This window comes from Papaver somniferum, unplaced genomic scaffold (assembly GCF_003573695.1).
Source record: "Papaver somniferum cultivar HN1 unplaced genomic scaffold, ASM357369v1 unplaced-scaffold_154, whole genome shotgun sequence".
In the NCBI taxonomy this organism is placed as follows: Eukaryota; Viridiplantae; Streptophyta; class Magnoliopsida; order Ranunculales; family Papaveraceae; genus Papaver; species Papaver somniferum.
In genome coordinates this window covers 1767341-1787365 of record NW_020624820.1, presented here as the reverse complement: position 1 = coordinate 1787365, position 20025 = coordinate 1767341, and the positions used below count along the sequence as shown (strand labels likewise).

At 36.8% G+C, this 20025-nt stretch overlaps 2 protein-coding genes across 7 annotated transcripts; one reads left to right on the top strand and one right to left on the bottom strand.

The window, feature by feature from the left end:
• The first annotated feature begins 852 nt into the window (after nucleotides 1-852).
• On the top strand, nucleotides 853-5928 carry LOC113336661 (scarecrow-like transcription factor PAT1). 2 transcript variants are annotated; one of them, XM_026582308.1, is made up of 4 exons: nucleotides 854-1055; nucleotides 3329-3402; nucleotides 3533-5248; nucleotides 5460-5928. In XM_026582308.1, the coding sequence occupies exon 3, from the start codon at nucleotides 3667-3669 to the stop codon at nucleotides 5215-5217; it is 1551 nt and encodes a 516-aa protein (XP_026438093.1). In that variant the 5' UTR covers nucleotides 854-1055; nucleotides 3329-3402; nucleotides 3533-3666; the 3' UTR covers nucleotides 5218-5248; nucleotides 5460-5928. The 2 variants fall into 2 exon arrangements, with proteins under 2 accessions (XP_026438092.1, XP_026438093.1); XM_026582307.1 differs by having other exon boundaries at nucleotides 853-1055; nucleotides 3329-5248.
• Nucleotides 5929-6208: 280 nt separating this feature from the next.
• On the bottom strand, nucleotides 6209-10902 carry LOC113336858 (zinc finger CCCH domain-containing protein 18-like). 5 transcript variants are annotated; one of them, XM_026582546.1, is made up of 8 exons: nucleotides 10584-10902; nucleotides 8951-9892; nucleotides 8528-8695; nucleotides 8265-8447; nucleotides 7952-8031; nucleotides 7659-7826; nucleotides 7277-7403; nucleotides 6209-6809 (listed from the first exon to the last, which is right to left on the bottom strand). In XM_026582546.1, exons 2-8 carry the CDS (start codon nucleotides 9871-9873, stop codon nucleotides 6740-6742), a joined length of 1719 nt encoding a protein of 572 aa, XP_026438331.1. In that variant the 5' UTR covers nucleotides 9874-9892; nucleotides 10584-10902; the 3' UTR covers nucleotides 6209-6739. The 5 variants fall into 5 exon arrangements, with proteins under 5 accessions (XP_026438331.1, XP_026438329.1, XP_026438334.1 ...); XM_026582544.1 differs by having other exon boundaries at nucleotides 6209-6812; nucleotides 10584-10901; XM_026582549.1 differs by having other exon boundaries at nucleotides 7277-7394; nucleotides 10584-10901.
• Between the last annotated feature and the right edge of the window lie 9123 nt (nucleotides 10903-20025).

Below are 20025 nucleotides of genomic sequence, written 5' to 3'. Positions count from 1 at the left end.
AAACAGATTAAAAATCCGAAACAAACCGTCTTTCAGGAGGCGGACTAAATATGGACCAATTCCCTCAACCACTAGATTTACACCTTGTTTGACTTTTCCTGATCATCTGAGTCATTTGGATCTGAATGATATCATCTGGGTCTGACTCGATATTTTGTTTTTTGAGTCAGATTTGACTAATATGACTCAAAAATATGCGAGTCAGTGGTTTGGTCTCATGAGTCAGGCATTTTATTCCGTGACTCAAATGGATCCGAATCAGGAATTAGGTCTCACTAGGATCGCGAGTCTGATCTAACTCAAAACAAAAAAATAAATGTTCTAACATCTGATGTGAGCCGAGCGAGGAACCTTGTCAAATTCAGACACCGAGTCGGCCAAAAGCAAACACGCTCTTGTAGGGATGGGCTCTTTTGAATGCCATCAACCGCCTTGGTTGCTTGGTCCCCTCTATTGGTTAAATAAAACAAATAATAACATATCCCCAAATTCCACTTTAGTTGCTATCTAACGAGACAGTCATTCCAACTTGATATCTTCCTGGTTATCCACACCACGCTAGTCTATACTGGTGGTTAGTTTTTTAATCATCTTTATAGGTTGCTACCTTAACACTTCCTAGATGCTATTGGCCTATAGATACAATCTATAACATAGTATTCCTATTTCTATGTGTGTTTTGATTGTGATAGACGCTTTAGAAGATTTTATTACTACTATTCCTTTTGAAAAGAGTTGGTAAGTTTGGAATTTTATCACTAATTCCTATTTTGGTACCAAAGGAATATTAGCTTAGGAGGGGTACTCTAGGTAATATAAACAAACACTGGGGATGTTAAACTTCTAATATTATACTTTATTCAAGACTTTGGAGTCTTCATTTATACATTTCTAGGATGATTCTCTTCTTCTTCTTCTTCTTCTCCTAGTGATGCTGCTGCAGTAAGTAGTTGATCTTCTTTTCAAGTTCTCCTCATCTGAAGTCTTTTTGTCTGAAGCTAAAAAAAGCAAAAACAAACACTTTTTCTAAATTCTTCTAAGAAAATTCTTCAAAGGTATGTATGATGTTGAAGTTATCATATGACTTAGATTCTGTTTTTTGGACTTTTGTTATCATTTTTTTTTTCCATTCTTGAGCTGAATAGACAGGGTTTTGGTGATTTTGGTTTGGGTTTCTGTTGCAATTTGAGGGTTCTGTTCCAGATTATTGGAAAATTTCATGTTTTGAAAAGTGGGTCGGTGAGGGATTTGTGAAAGATACATCTGAGACTCAAATTCTGTTGATTTTTTTTCCATACTTTTTATCATGACTTGATAGTAATTGGGAGGGTTTTGTGTGATATGGGTATTTTTGTTATGATTCAAAAGATGTCATTTTTCTGCTTTTAGGTGAATTATAAGAAAAAGAATTTGTATTGGTGAATTGAGTTTGATGAAGTTTTTATTTATATTGAATTAGGAAATAGTGCCTTTAAAAGTAAGTGATCCTAGCATTGATAACATTTGTCTGGGTTGAAAATTAGGGCTTGAGGTATGAACTGTTGAATCTTAAAGAGATTTACTTTAGAAACCCATTTACAAACGAGTTGTTCTGTTGATGTACATAGGAAACGTCTGTTCATGGTAAAATAAAACATCTATGGTTTAGGAAATTAGATTTCTGTGACCTAGCAAGGATTATTACTCTCTATTAACAGTTGAATGAAATTCGAAGTTTCCTTCAGTAAGATTAAGTTTGTGAGATGCTGTTGTTGGATATGCTTAATGGTTGGGTCATCGTGTTGTCTGGCAGAAAATTTGGCCTTCATTTTTAGCTGGTAATGAGTCTAATGATATCCCTTTTTACTATTTAACATGACTACTCACATCAAGTTGGAGTATCCAACTGTATCTGCTTGTGTGTCGGCAAAGGGTTTAAGCTCAGTGTTGAATTTTCTGATCCACGTTTTACATTGATCAGTCCAATGTCTGATCAGAGAGAGGTGTGTGCTTGGACGGTTTTCTAAACTTGTAAGAACAATGACAGGGATAACTGTTTAACTTACCAACTATCCCATCTATGCGAAACATTGGAAAGATACATAGTTTTCAATTCCATTCTACAGATAATGTTTAGTTCTAACAGTTATCTTGTGTCATTATCTCTAGAAGTCTTGTTTAGGCATCGCTATGTGGTTCACAGGGTGGGCGATGTGATCAGGTGGGGTCTGGGGAATTATTAAACCGTCTTAAGAAAGATCATAGGGTCTACTTTACCAATATTAAGTTGGGTCGACTAAACAACACTTAATGAGAGGGATCTTGTTTACATCTCATAGTTACGTATTTAGATAGTTGCTATCGTTTGAGGAGATGATATAGAGTACATATTTATAGCATGAAACTATCTGATTTTGTCCACTTTTTTCTTCACCTGTCAACCGTTGCATGTGTACAACATATATACATTGATGTAAAGATTTATGAACTACTTCTGATCTGGCATTATAATAGCAGTGTCATATTTTTTTTTTCAATGAGTTTGAATCTCTTCTTTGAGCAATCTTTGTTGCTCTAATTGATAAATCTTTAACTATAATGATTGTTATCCTGTATTTCCCACTTTTTAATTTCTGTGGGAGGAGTTAGTGAACATTGTAGTTTCGTGTCTAGTCTTCTAGATCTCATTCTTAGTTGATCCTTTTTAAGTTTTTTCATTGACCTGACTTAATGTGAGTCCATTTCTTAATCTGTTTGGTATGCCCCTGAAAGGTGTTTGGATGTCTTCTTGTGTCTAGAAGACACTTCTCGCAACAAGTTCAGTATAATCCACTGAATGCATAAGAAACATCGGTAGAATTGCTTGAGTTTCTGGTTTATATGTCGTAGATCGTTTTCGTTTCTTCCCGAATCTCTTTCTCCTTTAATGAGGTATTTCCTCATGCATGTTTTTTTTTTATGTTGAGATACCCTACTTACAAACCATGTTAGCACAATCGCCTTCAGTGGCTCTCTTCTAAGTTACTCCGGAATTGTAATCAGATACTTTTGATTTAAGCTTTATTCGGATGGTTTTTGGTCCGGTGTAAAACCAGATGTCTTTCAGATCATGGTCAGTCAAAAGGGTCAATCCTCCCTTCTCTCTTGCTGATTATGCTCACTGTAGTTAGCAGATGCTTGATGTTTCCTGCATTCTCGTTCTCTTTGTTAGATGAAAAATGGCGTCTATATTATTAGTGCTACAGTTGTGTTATGTTTTTCTATTTTCGATCATTAAGGTCTCTTACCTTGCTTTCCTGTCTTTTGCAAATTGGGCGATATCACCTCATCGGACATTCTGTCTTTGAAGTGGACGAGGTTTAGGGACTGGAAATTACGAAGGAGTTGCTAATTTCTCTAAATTGGTGTCATTGAAATCAACTGGTTAGTGCTGTCTCTCTATGATGTTTGAAGAATAGTCAGAAGATTGCATAAATTCTTAGTTCTTATTAGATGAGTTCTCAGCTAAGGTCCGAGACTAGTTTCTCAACAAAAGATTACCAATGTTACTCAGGCTCTCAGGTGACTGGATTAAGTCATTTAGTGGGTTATTCTTCACTGCATGCTGCTTCCCACAAACATGGGGTTTTTGTTGGATCACAGAATACTTACGATCAAGAGTTGCAGTCTAATTATTTCCCGCAGAGTATGCGAACTCTAGATGAACGCCGTTTCACCGATGAAAGCATCCATGAAATGCATTATCCTGCTCAAACTTCTAGCGAACAGTACTGCACCTTAGAGTCATCTTCTGCAACTGGTGGTTATATGGTTTATAATACCCCATCCACTGTGAGTTTTTCACCGAATGGAAGCCCTATGTCACAGCAAGAATCTCATACATACCCACAGGAACCAAATCATTCTCCTTATGATGCTAATGGATCTCCTTTAAGTTTGTCGTGCATAACTGACAATGAGAATGATATGTGGAGCAAATTGAAAGAATTAGAAACTGCTATGTTGGGTCCAGATACAGATACTATGGACAGTCCTGATAGTTCCTTTCAAGGTGGATTAAATTTGGACCAATCCGCATTTGATTGGAATCAAATGATGGAAATAATGAACCCTAAACGAGACCTGAAAGAAGTTCTTATTTCATGTGCAAAAGCTGTATCTGACGATGATCTTCCAAGGGCAAATCAGTTGATCGGTGATTTAAGGAATATGGTATCTGTCTCTGGAGAGCCAATCCAACGACTGGGAGCTTACATGTTAGAAGGGCTTGTCGCGAGGTTATCCTCCACAGGGCATGGTATCTACAAATCTCTGAAGTGCAAAGAACCGGCTAGTGCTGAACTTCTTTCTTACATGCATATCCTGTATGAGGCCTGCCCATATTTCAAATTTGGATACATGTCAGCTAATGGTGCAATAGCAGAAGCTGTAAAAGATGAAAACTACATCCACATTATTGATTTTCAAATTGCTCAAGGCAGCCAGTGGATTACTCTAATGCAGGCTCTTGCATCTCGACCTGGTGGTCCCCCTCACATCCGAATTACAGGTATTGATGATTCAAATTCTGCGTATGCTCGTGGTGGAGGACTTCAGATTGTGGGTCAGAGGTTATCAAGGCTTGCCGATTCCTGTAAAATTCCTTTTGAGTTTCATGCAGCGCCTGTGTCTGGTGTCGATATTGAATTCAGCAGTCTTGAGGTTCGACCTGGAGAGGCAATTGCTGTGAATTTTCCTTACGTGCTTCATCACATGCCTGATGAAAGTGTTAGTACCGAAAACCATCGTGATAGGTTAATAAGGCTGATTAAAAGTTTGTCGCCCAAAGTAGTTACTTTGGTTGAGCAAGAATCTAACACAAACACAGCTGCATTTTTGCCGCGTTTCCTTGAGACGTTGAATTATTATACAGCCATGTTTGAGTCAATAGATGCGACTCTTTCAAGAGATCACAAGGAGCGGATTAATGTCGAACAACACTGTTTAGCACGGGATGTAGTCAACATTATAGCATGCGAGGGGGCAGAAAGAGTTGAACGGCACGAGGTTCTTGGGAAGTGGAAATCACGCTTTAGAATGGCTGGGTTTACTCCATATCCTCTGAGTTCAGTGGTAAACTCTACAATCAAGACTCTGCTGGACAGCTACTGTGAGAAGTATAAACTTTACGAGGATGATGGAGCTCTTTATCTTGGTTGGATGGATAGAGATTTGGTTGTTTCATGTGCGTGGATATGAATTTAAAAAGAAACCAGAGCCTTCGAACAAGGTAAATACTTGTAATCTGTATTATGTTTCTTCTGTTATAAGTTTCAGGCCTCGGCATAGTGTTTCATAAGCTTTTGTTGAGAAGTGAACCAGCGTGGGAGACCATTATTTCATTTTAAAACAATTCTGATCTTGAGTTATTATGTTCATACTTTCTGAACTACAGTAGTTTGAAATGTTTATCTGAACTTAGATAGGCTCAATCTTTTCAGGTATCATAGTTAGAAAGTGTGACAAAGAAGATAGAGTTTTGCGGTAGACAGAAGTATCAACACTTTTTCTTGATAGGTACTGACACAATGTATTGCTGCTTCGTCCGGGCAGAACAAATTGAAGTGAAGACGAGTTATATTTTCAGCAACGCAGCAATCCTACTATCGTCAGAATTGGAGTCGGGCACCTTTTTGTAAGAAGAAGGTTATACTCGACCATTTGGAATACTGAGCAGTAAGCCTTAGCTGTGCTATTAGCATGTATGTATAATTATGTATGTAATAGTGGGGATGAAAGTAGAACAGGCCTTTAGTATATATTCTACTCTGAGACTAATGTATATCGATCTTGTTTAAACAAACTTTTAGGACACAACTGTCTGTTCTAAGAAAACATTCACAGAATTAGCAAATGTTGTTGTGTGTCTGCATCAATAATTTCATCTGTTTTTGTGTCTTTTTCCTTTAAGCATTCCAGTTCTTTTACTGAGAGCAAAGACTGGCAATTCAGCAGGCCATACCATTATGAATCATCTTTAAATCTTCACCACCAAATCTCTTCTTGTCTTCTCGAATTCATTGATTTGAAAATGTTGAACTGGGTAGCTTTCTAATTCTATTTATCATCAAAAACTAATGTTCATCATGAAATAGACCAACTCCATCACCATGTCAACAGTCAACACAAAGTCTAAGATCAATGATTCATTTCAGAACCAACAGAAAGTGTAGATATTACTGTAAAAGCACATAGAAAAGCATTGTGCGCGATCTACATAGCTGGGCGCAACAGCAAAAAATAACAAACAGTTCCATATTCACGACAACTTATTAAACTGCCAGTGCCCAGCAATTTATTTCCATCAGTTCCAAGGATGGCAGAGTTAAGACAAGGAACTTGTTTTCTTCTTTCCTCAACTCTGCACTTCCTTATTTTCTTTTCTTGTACTTGTTTTCTTCAACTAAGACAAACTATACATTACATTTCTGTTCTAGAATTTCCCACAGATTCCTAGCATTTGTAATCACAAATTGTTAGAAGAATAAGTGTGGAAACTTGTTACATATTTTGTATCTCTCTTTGCTACTTTCTTCACCCCAACAGGGAGAGAAGCCATCATCTTATAATGAACCAATGGTGATAGTAAATCCTCTAATTTGTATAAACTCAGCTGCTGCCACTTGATTTGAGATAAGTTTGTCCATCATACCAAGAAAAAATTTTCAGTTCCAGTATGTCTATTCCTTCTTTCTTCCTTTTTCTTTATTAACATACTAATCTACAGTACCGTCGGAATGCTGTTGGTTATTTGAGATGCAAATGGACTTTCAGGGAGATTTATCCCTTGGCTGCTGCATAAAATTAAAAATATCAAGGAAAAACCAGTATTAGAAAAGAACATGAATCACTCGAGTAAGTAAGAGTTTCTGTGACTGCAACATAAACTCTGAAAATTATATGGTAAAAAGTAAGTTGATCCTATCAATAGTACTATATAGCAGGGAATGGTATTCTTCTGTGATTGCAGGCAAGAAGGCTGTGACTTTCCCATATCTCGAGCATGCAGATTTTCACAGCCTTTTTACTTCTTACGAGCGTTCAAATGACAAATTACAATCTCCATGAATGACCCCGCACAAACTCAAGGCATTTTTCACATTGCAAGCAAGCATTTAATATCCTAACAAATTTTAGGCATGTTTTAATTTGAGTCGAGCATATTTTCCAGGCTACCAGGTGCAGCCAAGAATGTCACGCACCATGCTTCACAGACACTATAATGTATTTCAATAAGCAATAAGTTGCAAAGACTTACCCCTCCTCACCATAATTAGAACTGCAATTGCCTGTTTTGTCATCAGGCACAGAACCACTGTTTAGCATATCAAGAAAATAACTGAAACGATCGGCTGTGGATGTGTACTGATTGTGATCTGCAAATGCTAGAATAAAAGAGTAAGAAAAATGGAAGTGATTGGAAACTAGCTAGTTGCTCGCATTCCATCCGGGAGGTCTAGGGCCAGTGGATGGTGGACACTGAGACCTCGAGCAGCTAGCTAGTAATTAGCTGTCAAGCATGGCTAAAAGGAAAAGAAAAAAGAAAAACTTTCAAAAGAAAAAAGTTATGGGACAGTTTATTTTACTTTAAATTGGAAATTAGAATCTAACAATGTTTTATGGAAGAAATTGGTAGGTACCTTCGGAGAGTCTAACGTCATCCATGAAACCAAGATAGGGTTGGTGTGCCAATGACTTGGTTGCTAATTGCATCTCTGAGAGACGTCTTCTCTCGAGCTCGAGTAATTGTTCATGCTCTTCTATAAACTGCTTCTTAAGTAATCTAGAGGTATCATATACTCTAGACACTGAAGAACAAATAGCTATTATTAGCTACAAATGAAAACACTAGAAAGCCTTAAGTATTCTAAGGCTATGCTTCATACTCTGGGAAACCTGTCCTTGAATCAACTATTGTGGTAATCTAACTCACCTGAGTAATCCTCGGGATCATGCACATCTAGAATGTGAGATGGATAGTACATTGAGTTGTCAATTTTCTCAGAATACTTCCTGCGACATTAAAATGTTTCTAAATCAAAACTCAAAACACAGTAAATGAAGAAGGTGAAATACGTAAATAAAAAGCAATATTGAAACCATAGCGCTAATAAGACTAATGCCTTAGAATCTTCCACAACACTGAGTGGATACCAATACCTTTTAGTCTTTCAATTTGCCACAAACGAACTTAATAACTTACTTGGACACTAAAATAGAATTAGTTTGGATTTGCACAAACACACCTGTCAGCTACAAGCCTAGACTTCTCTCGATATGGCTTGACAAGGACTCGAGCCCCACAAACAAAATGAGGATTACCCTGTGATAAAATAATCTTCACAGTCTCCTGATAGACAAAGGTAACAAAACCAAACATCCTTTTTTGCTGGCAAGGAATCCTTACATCTTGAACAGGTCCAAAGCCCCTAAATTTGAAAACCACAACATTAGAACTAAAAATGTTATCTTAAAGAAGCATAAACTTTTCCATGTTAAAAATCCGTACTTGAAGTAGTTGGAGACATCTTCTTCAGTAAACGTGCTGTCGGCAGGAAAAGTCAGATAAATCTGTCGAGACCCAGCAGCAGTTCCACCTGAATCAGTCATCTCACCACGGTACTCCATGTAATTAGGAGCATCTTCAGCCAAAACCACCGAATGTTGTCCGTGAGGTCTGTTGTTCAATCAATGAAGTCCCACCATTATGTAAGTGTGTTCCAAAACTTATATACTCTTTTATCATCGAATTCTTTTGTAATTAAGATTCATTTCTGAGATACTAGGTACAATTTATCACTGATTAAATAGTCTTTACAAGAAGACAACCATTAGATTGTCTAACAGTGTCAGCATGGCACTTACCAAAAACTGATGTGCATGTCCCGTTTTTACAAAACTAATGAAGCTGCGAATAAAATAACACTCTCACCTGTCAATAAGTCGAATACTATTCTTCAACCGAGCAAGAAGCTTTGTAAGACTGTAACCAGCTTTCCCATGTCGCTGGCTTTCTGTTAGGTAACCCTCAGCTTGAAGAATCCTTCCATACTTTTCATAATACATCATAGGTAGTGAAGCAATTGATACCGGCAATCCTCTTCTTGATCTCAAAAGCTCTGTCAGTTCTAACTCTAACTTCTCAAGAGACCCAGGAGACATGACATTTTCTTCTCTAAGGAGTTCACCACCATTCAAGATATGAGAAAAGCTGTCCTGTAAGGGCTGGCCATGGAAGTACCTACAGCTGCTACCATGTTTACAAAATCCTTTGTTAAAATAATGACAGATTTTCAAAGGGAACTCTGGCAAACTTCCGGATCGCCGGCTAACTCGTGAATTCAGATTACCCAATGCAGATTCTTGGTAGTAATAGTCATGTCTATGCTCTAATCGATCATCTAAACTCAAGAACTGAGCTTGATTTGGGAAATGGTAGTCATCAGCGACCAAGTCAGAACAATTCTGAGGATTAAAATCCATGTTCCGTATTGGTTGTTGATCCACAATGACTTGTTGGTCCCAGTAGGAAGCTACGGCTCGGAAAGATGGCGGAGATGATAATGAACGCGATGAAGCAGGGGAGAAAGGGGTGAATAATGAAAAGTCTGAAACTGATTCAGAGCTCATGGTGGGTGAAATTTGAGGTGAAAGCTGTTTGGGCGATAATCGTAAGACATTTTTAGCTTTGGTAATTAAAGAGAGGATCAGATTGTCAGGACCAAATGCCAAACGAATCATTTCACGGTCACTATGTTCTTGCACCAGAAGATATCCAATGATTTTTGAAGCATTTTCAGGCTCTAGTTTCTGAATCCTGTTAAAGACAATTATCATAGACTCCGAAAGATCCATTTCACAGCCAAGTGTCTCTCTGAAACAAGTCATGGAAGTGAACAATCAACAAAGAGAGTTTGGTACAAATATTAAACAACAACAGATGACAGTCAAGGAACAATGCAGGAAACAGATTCAGCACCCATTTGCATCATTTTCCATTTCTCCTGCATTCCATTCCTTACTGAATTCCATTCATTTGTGTAAATTCAGAATCCAAATTACGAAACTAACTAAAGGAGGACCAATCCTTACTAATAATACTATAGTATAGCAACACAACCACAGATGTAACACAGAAACATAAAAACATATGTATGACTCATAGATCAAAAGAAAAGAACACAAGTTTTGAGCATTATCCTGAAAGTCTGAAACAAAGTCAATATTCTAAGCTCAGAAAATGCCCTTTGTTCCCCCTGAGGAAACTGTCAAACATATCTGAATGTGAACCACAAAACATTCTTTAACCCAGAAAAATAATGTCATTTTTAACCATTCTCCACAAACTTACTTTCTACAATTTCAATTAAAAATCGAGAAAAGAAGGCCAAAAAAAAAAAAAATTTATAAGCAAGAGAAGAAACCCATGTCCTTAAAAGCACATATCTTCAAAGAAACCATGCAAAAACTAGCTCACTGTAAATAATTTGAAGAACCCATTTCAAAATTTGGATATTGCAATAGAATTTAAGCAAATTCACTAAAAATCTTGAAAGAAATTATACCTATGAATGAATTGGGCAAGAGTATTCTTTCTTTCTTTCTGCAATGAAACAAACCCTAGCTAAGGAGGAAGAAGAACCAACCAATCAACAGCTTCTTGTTGCAGTTCCATGCTATCCTCTTAGATTTTTTCTCCCAAAAATGACAGACAGAAAGTGATTTCTTTAAAAGGCTCTATGTCTTGAGTTCAAAATCAATTGTATAAAAAAAAAAAACTGGAAATTTTCTGTCCAGAAGTTAATTTAAGGAATCCAAACTCATTCTTATAGTTACTGTCAAGTTAGTCAGGAAAACAAACTTTTCAGTTTCTTAATTACAGACTGTACACTTTCAAGTCAGAAACTTTTGAGGAAATCTACTCTATTTTCGGTTTCTCTAATAATAATAAATCCAAGTAATGACCATAATACCCATATGGTCATTGTCCATAAGTCAATGGGTCAACATTTAAGTGTCGGTCAAGGACACACTAGTGGCTAAGATAAGATAAAATGGGGGTGTCAACATCGACGTATTAATATACTCCTCCGTTACTTTTTAATAGGCCAGTTTCTATAAATAAAAATTTCAAAAAAATAGGCCAGTTTCTAAATTGGGAAAGTCAAATGTTACTTTAATTTTTTGGGACCACTTGCAGTTCACTTCTTTTGATGACAAGTGTCATGGGGGACCATTCCACTTCACTTCTTTTATTGACAAGTGTCATGAGGACCACTTCACTTCACTTCTTTTATTGACAAGTGTCGTGAGGACCACTTTCAATGATTACTTCACTTAATTTCCTTAATTTTTTCTAAAAACCAAATCAGCCTATTAAAAAGTAATGGAGGGAGTATTAACAAAAAATTAAGAGGCAAAACTAGAGTTCAGGGGATGACGTGATTAATGAAAGGAAGGAAGGGTGGTTTTGGTAAATAATTTTTGTGGTCATCCTTATCCATAGGAGATGATGACCAGACCAGATCAGTAGCCAAATATAGGAGTAGGTGAAAAAACAGATGTTAAAGCAAGTGGGCATAGTACAAAAAAATAATTAAGAACTGTGGTGTTTTAATAATGAGCTTTAGTATGACTGAGAGCTTCCATTAGACCCGCTCGGTTCACCTATAAAGAGAACTTGAAACAGTTAATCCCTTGGTAATAGAATCATTTAACGAATATTGTGTTTTCTTTCTTCATCCTTTTGAAAAGTAAGATCGGTTTTAGAAGGACATATGTATTTAGCTGGGAGAAAAGCACTATAAGCTTAATGTTGTATGGGCAATGCAACGCAATGCAAAAATATATTTTTTTCTTTTTTTAACGGCCTTCAGAAAAGCTAATGATCCCCTCAATAGTTGGCATAAGTTAAATTGGAGGAACAAAGCAGTATACAGAGAAATTGTTTGATTTTGCCCATTGAGCTAGCTCATGAGCAACAGAATTACAAGCCACTAAACTAAAAGAGAAAAACTGAATATCCTTAAAAATAGCATCTGTTCTAGAATCTCCATCAAACGCGCCAGTTGAAAATTGGTCAATGAGATCCTTAGCATCACTTTTAATGAAAATGTGAGTGAATTTCTGCTCCATAGCTTTCTTCAAGACTGCCCAAATAGCTATGGCTTCAGCTTCTTCAGCAGAATTTACTTCAAAAACTAAGGATGTACAAAAGGAAGCTTTGCTTGAGAAGTCCCTCATCACATAGCCTTCACCATTAGCTCCAGAAATATCATCAAAAGCTTCATCGGTATTACATTTTATCCAGCCAAAAGAAGGGGGCATCCATTTATCACAAAGACCAACATGAATAGAAGGAGAGATATTTAAGTTAGGATTCCTAGTTAAGAGCATAGCTCTGGCCCTGCCTAAGACAATCATATGGGTTTCTTTAAGATTGGAAATTGTTTCCACTCCTGAGGGACCAAAGAACAACAACAAAAAGTCACCGAGCCTCATCAAGGAGTTTGGAAACAAGATCAATAAGCCAAAACATCATCCAGTCAAGAAAAGACTTGTTGTGAAAAACCTGAGTTTTAACACAAAGAGAGGAGAAAAACCAGACACAACTAGCAAAAGGACACATAACCAAGGCATGCATAACAGACTCATGAGGATCATTACATCTAGAACACTCAACACTATGCATAGGCATCATAGTATGTAAAAAAGTTCTACCAGGTATAGCATTTCTAGCAGCTTTCCAGGTAAAAACTTGGATTCTATAGGGAATCCTAATTTTCCAAACGCGCTTCCAAAGGTTGATACAAGGGGAGGGCCTAAGTTCTCTAAGTCCTAGGTAAGCATATTTAGAGGTAAATCTGTCATTCTTTGAAAGTTCCCAAACCCTCCTATCAGGAGTGCGTAACTGGCTTAAGGGAATTGTGAAAATCTTCTTAACAGAAGCATCATCAAAATGGGTGTTTAATCTGGTAACATCCCAAGATCTAGTAGTAGCACTAATAAAATAAGAGACTTTGATATTAGGATTAGAAGGAACAAGGGGATTAGGTGTGGCAGATGAGATCCCAGTGATGGAATCCATTTGTCACACAAAGGATCAATAAATTAACCATCCCCCACAATCCAAGAAATAAAAGGCTTAATTAATTCCTTTATAGCATGCAGACACTTCCAAGTCCAAAAACACTTGTTAGAACATTTAGCATTTAAGAAATCAGTTCTGGGGAAGTATTTAGCTTTAGGGACATTGGCTAGCATGCAATTAGGATTTTCAATAATCTTCCAAGCATTTCTGGTTAGCATAGCCAGATTATTTAACTCAGCTTTCCTGAATCCCAGTCCACCTTCTGATTTAAGGGAACATAAAATATCCCAACCTAGAAGGTGGAGCTTCCTATATTTGGGATCAAGGGTTTCTCCCCACCAAAATTTGCAGAGGTGGGAATCCATTTTTTTGCAAAGATATTTGGGAATAAGGAAAGCTCCCATTTGAAAAAGGGGGATGGCTTGACCAATATGTTTAATTCGAACAGTTCCAGCAACTTGAGACAGGAGCTTATGGAGATAAATAGAAATCCTGGCATGAATAGCTTGGAGAATACCCATATGGGTTTGAATTTCGAAGGCTTGAAACACAGTAGGGTGCCAAGATATTTTTCTTCAAAATCCCTGTTCTGAATATCAAGAATATTAGCGAGTTGATTTTTCCTATGCTCACGAATTTTCCTACTAAAGAGAATGCCAGACTTATCGATAGTCTGAAAATCCTTAACAGTAGCTTTATAAAAAAAAAGAAGAGAATCATCAGCAAACAAAAGATGTGTCATAGTAAGAGCATCTTTGCACACTTTTATGTCTTCAACCAACCCTTTCTTCGAAAGGGCATCTATATAGGAGGATAGAGCCTCAGAAAAAATGATATAAAGGTAAGGAGATAGAGGATCTCCCTGCCTCAATCCTCTCTCCGGTATGAAAACGCCAGTAGGGCTACCATTGAGGAGGATAGAGTAAGACACAGAAGAAACACACTGATTTATGAACTTAATCCAGTGGTCAGAAAGCCCCATTTTAGTTCTGAAAAAATGGGGGTCTAACAACCACACCCAATAATTCGTTTGGAAATCTGTATGGACTAACTCCAATATACTTTCAAGAGAATCAACTATACAGTCAGACTCAATCTTAAGAAAAGTATATCAAAGAGTTATATCTCAATTTTTCAATTCAATCTACAATTAAACAAATAGGAATTTGCGAGCCCGATTGAATATAAGAAATAACTTGGACGGTATCAAAAACCAATATCCAAGTGTCAATCAATTTAATCAACAACCAAGGGTTGGATTCCCGATTGATTGAACTTACGCACAACCTGTGATATTTCAATTATAAAGATAAAAAATATAATGCGGAAAAGAAATAACACAGACACCAGAAATTTTGTTAACGAGGAAACCGCAAATGCAGAAAAACTCCGGGACCTAGTCCAGAATAAATACACACTGATTATAAGTTGCTACACCAAATTCCTACTACCTATTCGGACTAGATGTAATTCCTTCTTCAGCACAAATAGAACTCCTAGCACAACACCGATTGTCTTTAGGAATTCTTCTCGTAAATCTTCTAGCAGAACCCAGGGCTCTCTTTAGAAGATACAACAACACGATTGATACGATTCGATATTTTGTTTGCACAAAACACCAGTTTGATTTCCCTTTAGATGTGAATCAAGGTTTTGGAAATCTTGTGTTTATTTTGATAAAAAAAATTACAAGGTAAAAGTAATATCCAAACAAACTTGTAGATTAGAGATTATTATACTCTTCAATAATGGAAGAGAAACCTAATTATTCTTCCACAAGAACAACTAGAATAAATCTAGAGATATCTTGTTTAAAATTTCTTAAGGATTTTTTACGAGATGCCTTAATCGAAGTTTTCTTTCTAGCTTCCGATTTCGACTGACAATTGTTGGTATATGATCGGAAACTGAAATCTATCAAAACCTAGGGTTTATGATCAACAACTCTTGAATGGTTTTATATTAGAAGAGAAAACCTTAGAATAGACAATAGGTGAAAAAACCTAGATTACAAGTTATATAATCAATCACGAAGATTAATCCAACTCGGCTTTGTGATCCCCAATACAAAGACTTTTATCTCACTCTTGTTCAGGAAGAACAGAAGACATGGAAAACAACCTTATGAAGCTTACACCAATTTTCCAAAGGGGATAAAAACGTGTAGCACTCACGAACCCTTTATTTATAGTGAAAGGTAGCTTGAAAGCTACATAGCTATTTTCCTTTTTCAAGACTCTCCTAATTTTGGGAGTTTTTCCTAAGTTACAACTCTTTCCAAAATAATTAAATAAATAATTAATTAGCAAATATTGTATTTATGTGAATAAATCACATTTTAACTTAGGCAGGAATTAAAAGTTGTCACAAACACTTTAATATGGTAATCAAATATGTTTGGATTAATAGCCATCTTGCCTAGATAAGGAAACATCACCAACTTGACCAAAACTGCCTTTTAGTCACGTAATTGGGCCCAAGTCCGTGAACCGTTCATTCCATGGATTGTTTCCTAATTGTAACAGTTACAACAACACTTATAACTATCACTTTAATAAATCATTCATAACTTCATCGTTATAACTCGGAATCGAGTGATTCTTGGATCATTGAATTCGTAATCTCATTCACTATAACATGAGAGCCTTTCCAGGGATAAAGGTTATTGCCACAAAAGTCGTGGCTCAAATAACCTCAAGTATATATACAAAAATGTACATTAACCGTCATAGGAATTGTTCCATAGAGTGAGCATTTGTTTCGATAGATTATAAAGGTAGAATTGAACAAGAATCCAAATGAAATCAATTACCACATACCTTTGTTGATGAAGTCCTTGTTGATGTCTTCTTGCAATCTTCAGTCTTCATCCTTCAAGAATAGCTCTTCTTAGACCTAATCTAGTCTGAAACTATCTTTAGTATATTAAATCAAGAATGCGTTTTGGCAACTAAATTTGACAACTAGCTTGACATACCAACGCTAGTGGGTTCAACCGAGAAATGCTCTAACAATCTCCCCCTTTGTCAATTTTAGTGACAAAACCATTTTACATATGGATTTAAACAAATAAAAGCATTACAGCTCAAAAACCCAACATGCTTGATTTCCTTGGTTCTTCAACTATGCGTGTGTTCATCCTGTACTTGTTGAAGATCCATCATAGTATTATTACACAACATCAAAGTTCAATTGTATCATAACTTTGATAATAATACTACGGTGATATGTATCACTCCCCCTTAGTTAATACTTCATCTCACAATGAAAACCACTCCCCCTTACATAATGATCCGTAAACCATATGTATATCTAGTGTGAACTACAAAATAATTCTCCCCCTTTTTGTCAATATAAATTGGCAAAGGTACGAAGACTGGTGGGATCCTAATTAAATTTTCATAGAGGAACTTCTTGACCAAAGGAAAAACATATCAACTTTACTTTAGATGATATCACAAAGTCGAAACTTAGTGAATTCATCAAGGAGTTTATTAAGATACAAGTTAACCCCTACATGTTCCACAACCGCTTCTCCCCTCAAAGATATAGCAAATAAGCACAAGTTCATCTAAGAACTCTCCCCCATAAGATGTCATTCCCGAAAGAACAACAAGAGTGACCTTACTCTAGAGATAAGGATTTATATTTGATTTTAGAAACCCCACAAGGAGATACAAGCCAAGAACCAATAACTGAAAGTCTCTCATGAGATCGAGTTACTAAATAATAGAACTATCTCATGGTAATAATACACAACATGTAATCATGAAGATCAAGTATTGTGATCATCTTTTCTAAGATACAACCTTGTATAAACAAGAATGGATATGCTTAGAAGGAAGAATAATCTTTTCCATAAGGATTTACACCAAGAATGGTTACCATAAGAGTATGAAAAAGATTCTTTGACAATAAAAACCAACATCCAATGGTTTTGATTATTGCTTATAACCTGTTATGCTTAATAATTTTTAATCACAAATCAAGTTAGGTAATTAAGAATCATACGGGTGGTATTTAACCATATTCATCTTAACCATAACTAGTTCAAATGACTCAAATGAACTAGTTAGAGAGTTGTTCAATTGCTTAGATCTTATGTTACTACACAAGACACAATCGAAGCAAAAACGGTTTGATTCACTCGAATCGGTTCATGAACTTTATAGCCACGGTTTGCGAAAGCATTCCTTAGTTTATATAAACATGAGTTCAAGAACAACCGATTTTAGATATAATCAAATCAAGTTCGCGGACTGGGTTCGCGGACTTAAGCTCACGGAAGGAGTTCACAAACTCCAGCAGAAATTCTCGGGTCGAGAACTTCCGCCAGTTCGCGGACTGAGTTCGTGGACTTGGCTCACACCACATTCCGTTTCTCTTGATCAACAAAGTTCGCAAACTTCGGTTCAAGGAATAAGGACTTATACATATATGTGTTTCCACAACAATGCTTATATCCTAATGATATAGGTGTATCCGTACTCCTTTAGGAAACTTAGTTAACCTCAAGCTAAGTTAAGGGAAGTGAAAAAGCGGGGGTCTAACAACACCACCCAATATTTCACTTAGCAATCTGTATGGACTAACTCCGAAATACTTTGCTAGAGAATGAACTAGACAGTCAGACTCAATCTAGATAAAAGTATCTCAAGGAGTTAATATCTCTCTCTTGATTTGATTTTTACTCAAGTTAAAACAATAGCGAGTCTTTATCAAATACAAGGAATACTTGGACGGTACCAAAGACCAATGTCCAAGGATCAATCAATATCAATCAACAACTAAAGGTTGGATTTCCAATTGATGACCACGAACGCACAACCTGTATTATTTTAATTATATAAAATATAATGCGGAAAAGAAATAACACAGACACTAGAAATTTTGTTAACGAGGAAACCGCAAATGCAGAAAAACCCCGGGACCTAGTCCAGATTGAATACACACTGTATTAAGCCGCTACAAACACTAGCCTACTGCAAACTAACTTCGGACTGGACTATAGTTGAACCCCAACCAGTCTCCCACCGATCCAAGGTACAGTTGTACTCCTACGCCTCTGATCTCAGCAGGATACTGCGCACTTGATTCCCTTAGCTGATCTCACCCACAACCAAGAGTTGTTGTAACCCAAAGTCACAGACTTGATAATAAACAGATCTGTCTCACACAGAAAAGTCTATAAGAGGATAAATTTGTCTCCCACAGATAAACCCTAGGTTTTGTTCCGTCTTTAGGTATAAAATCAAGGCAACAGGAACCAATTGATAATCCGGTCTTATATTCCCGAAGAACAGCCTAGATTAATCAATCACCTCTCTAGAATCCTTCCTGACTACACAAGCATATTGTCGAGGAATCACAAACAGTGAGACGAAGATGTTTGTGACTTCTTTATCTTGCCTATCGGAGAACTCTCGCGATCTCAAGACAATCAATCGATTGTACTCGTACGATAGAAGATGCAAGATCAGATCACACAACTACGATAAAGTAATATCGGTCTAGCTTCACAATCCCAATGAAGTCTTTAAGTCGTTATCCTGATTTTAGAGAAGAAAATCAAAGGTTAATGGAGATCGACTCTAGCGGGCGCACTAGTAGCACACAGACGTGTGAGGATTAGTTTTGCACAATGCTAGATGTCTCCTTTATATAACCTTCAAATCAGGGTTTTGCCTTAGTTACAAAGCAATCCTTATTCACCGTTAGATGAAAACCTAATTTAGATTCAAGCTAATATTTCTCAACCGTTAGATCGAAAACTTAGTTTGTCACACACACTTGGGTAGACGTTTACTGGGTTCGTGAAAACCATGCCAAAACGTGTACGTGTATGTTGGTTCAACATAGTAACCAAAAGGTTAACCATATGAGCATTTCATATTAACCTTGTTCTTCTTCACCATAACTAGTTCAATTGACTCAAATGAACTAGTTAAAGACTTGTCAATTGTTATGAGATCTTATGTAACTACACATGACACAATTGAAACAAAGATGATTTGATTCGATTGAATCGGCTCATGGACATTATAGCCACGGTTTGCATAAAGCATTCCTTAGTAAGTTAATGTTTCATGTTCAGAGCACATCTTTAGATCATAACCTCTCAAGTTCACAAACAAGTTCGCGGACTTAAGTTAATCAGTTGAGTTTTCCAAACTCAGCAGAAATTCTCGGGATGAGAACTTCCGCCAGTTCGCGGACTGGGTTCACGGACTGAGTTCACGGACTTAGCACACAAACAAGTTTTGGAAAATCCCAGCAGAAATTCTCGGTCGAGAACTTCCGGCAGTTCGCGGACTTGGCAAGCCAATTCCACAATCCTCCCGATTTCTTTTGATTAAGAAAGTTCGAAAACTTCGATTCAAGGAATACATGGTTATGTAATCTAAACTCTCATTTCAATCATTGAGAGATTCTCAGAGGACGCTATGTAGCCGTTATTCACAGACCGATTCACGTCAGAGCAATTCTCAAAGTGATTGAAACTTTTCATGACTTTGGTCACTAGGTGAAGATAAACTTGATCAAAGCGAAACGCTTTACCAACACACGATTTCGAGATAAAAGATAAGCAATGAATGCTCAGCTCGAAATGTCAAATGTGTATGATCTAGTCTATATAGCATACGAATTTTGTCTCATAAGAAGTAGGAGATAGAAGAGATAGACTTTTGAGTGATATATAAGTTCTAGTCTCCACATACCTTTTTGTTGATGAAGTTCCACGGTTCCTTGTTGTAGATGGGGAAAAACGATTTGCTAGTTTTTAAGTAATTGAGGAGACGACCGTACAGAGGAGACTCCTCGAACCGAGCGAAATGTTAAACCTCACACAGATGCACCGCTGCAAAGGGGGCACTTTAGATTCGAGAGATCAATCTGTAGTACTTCGGCCTAAATCA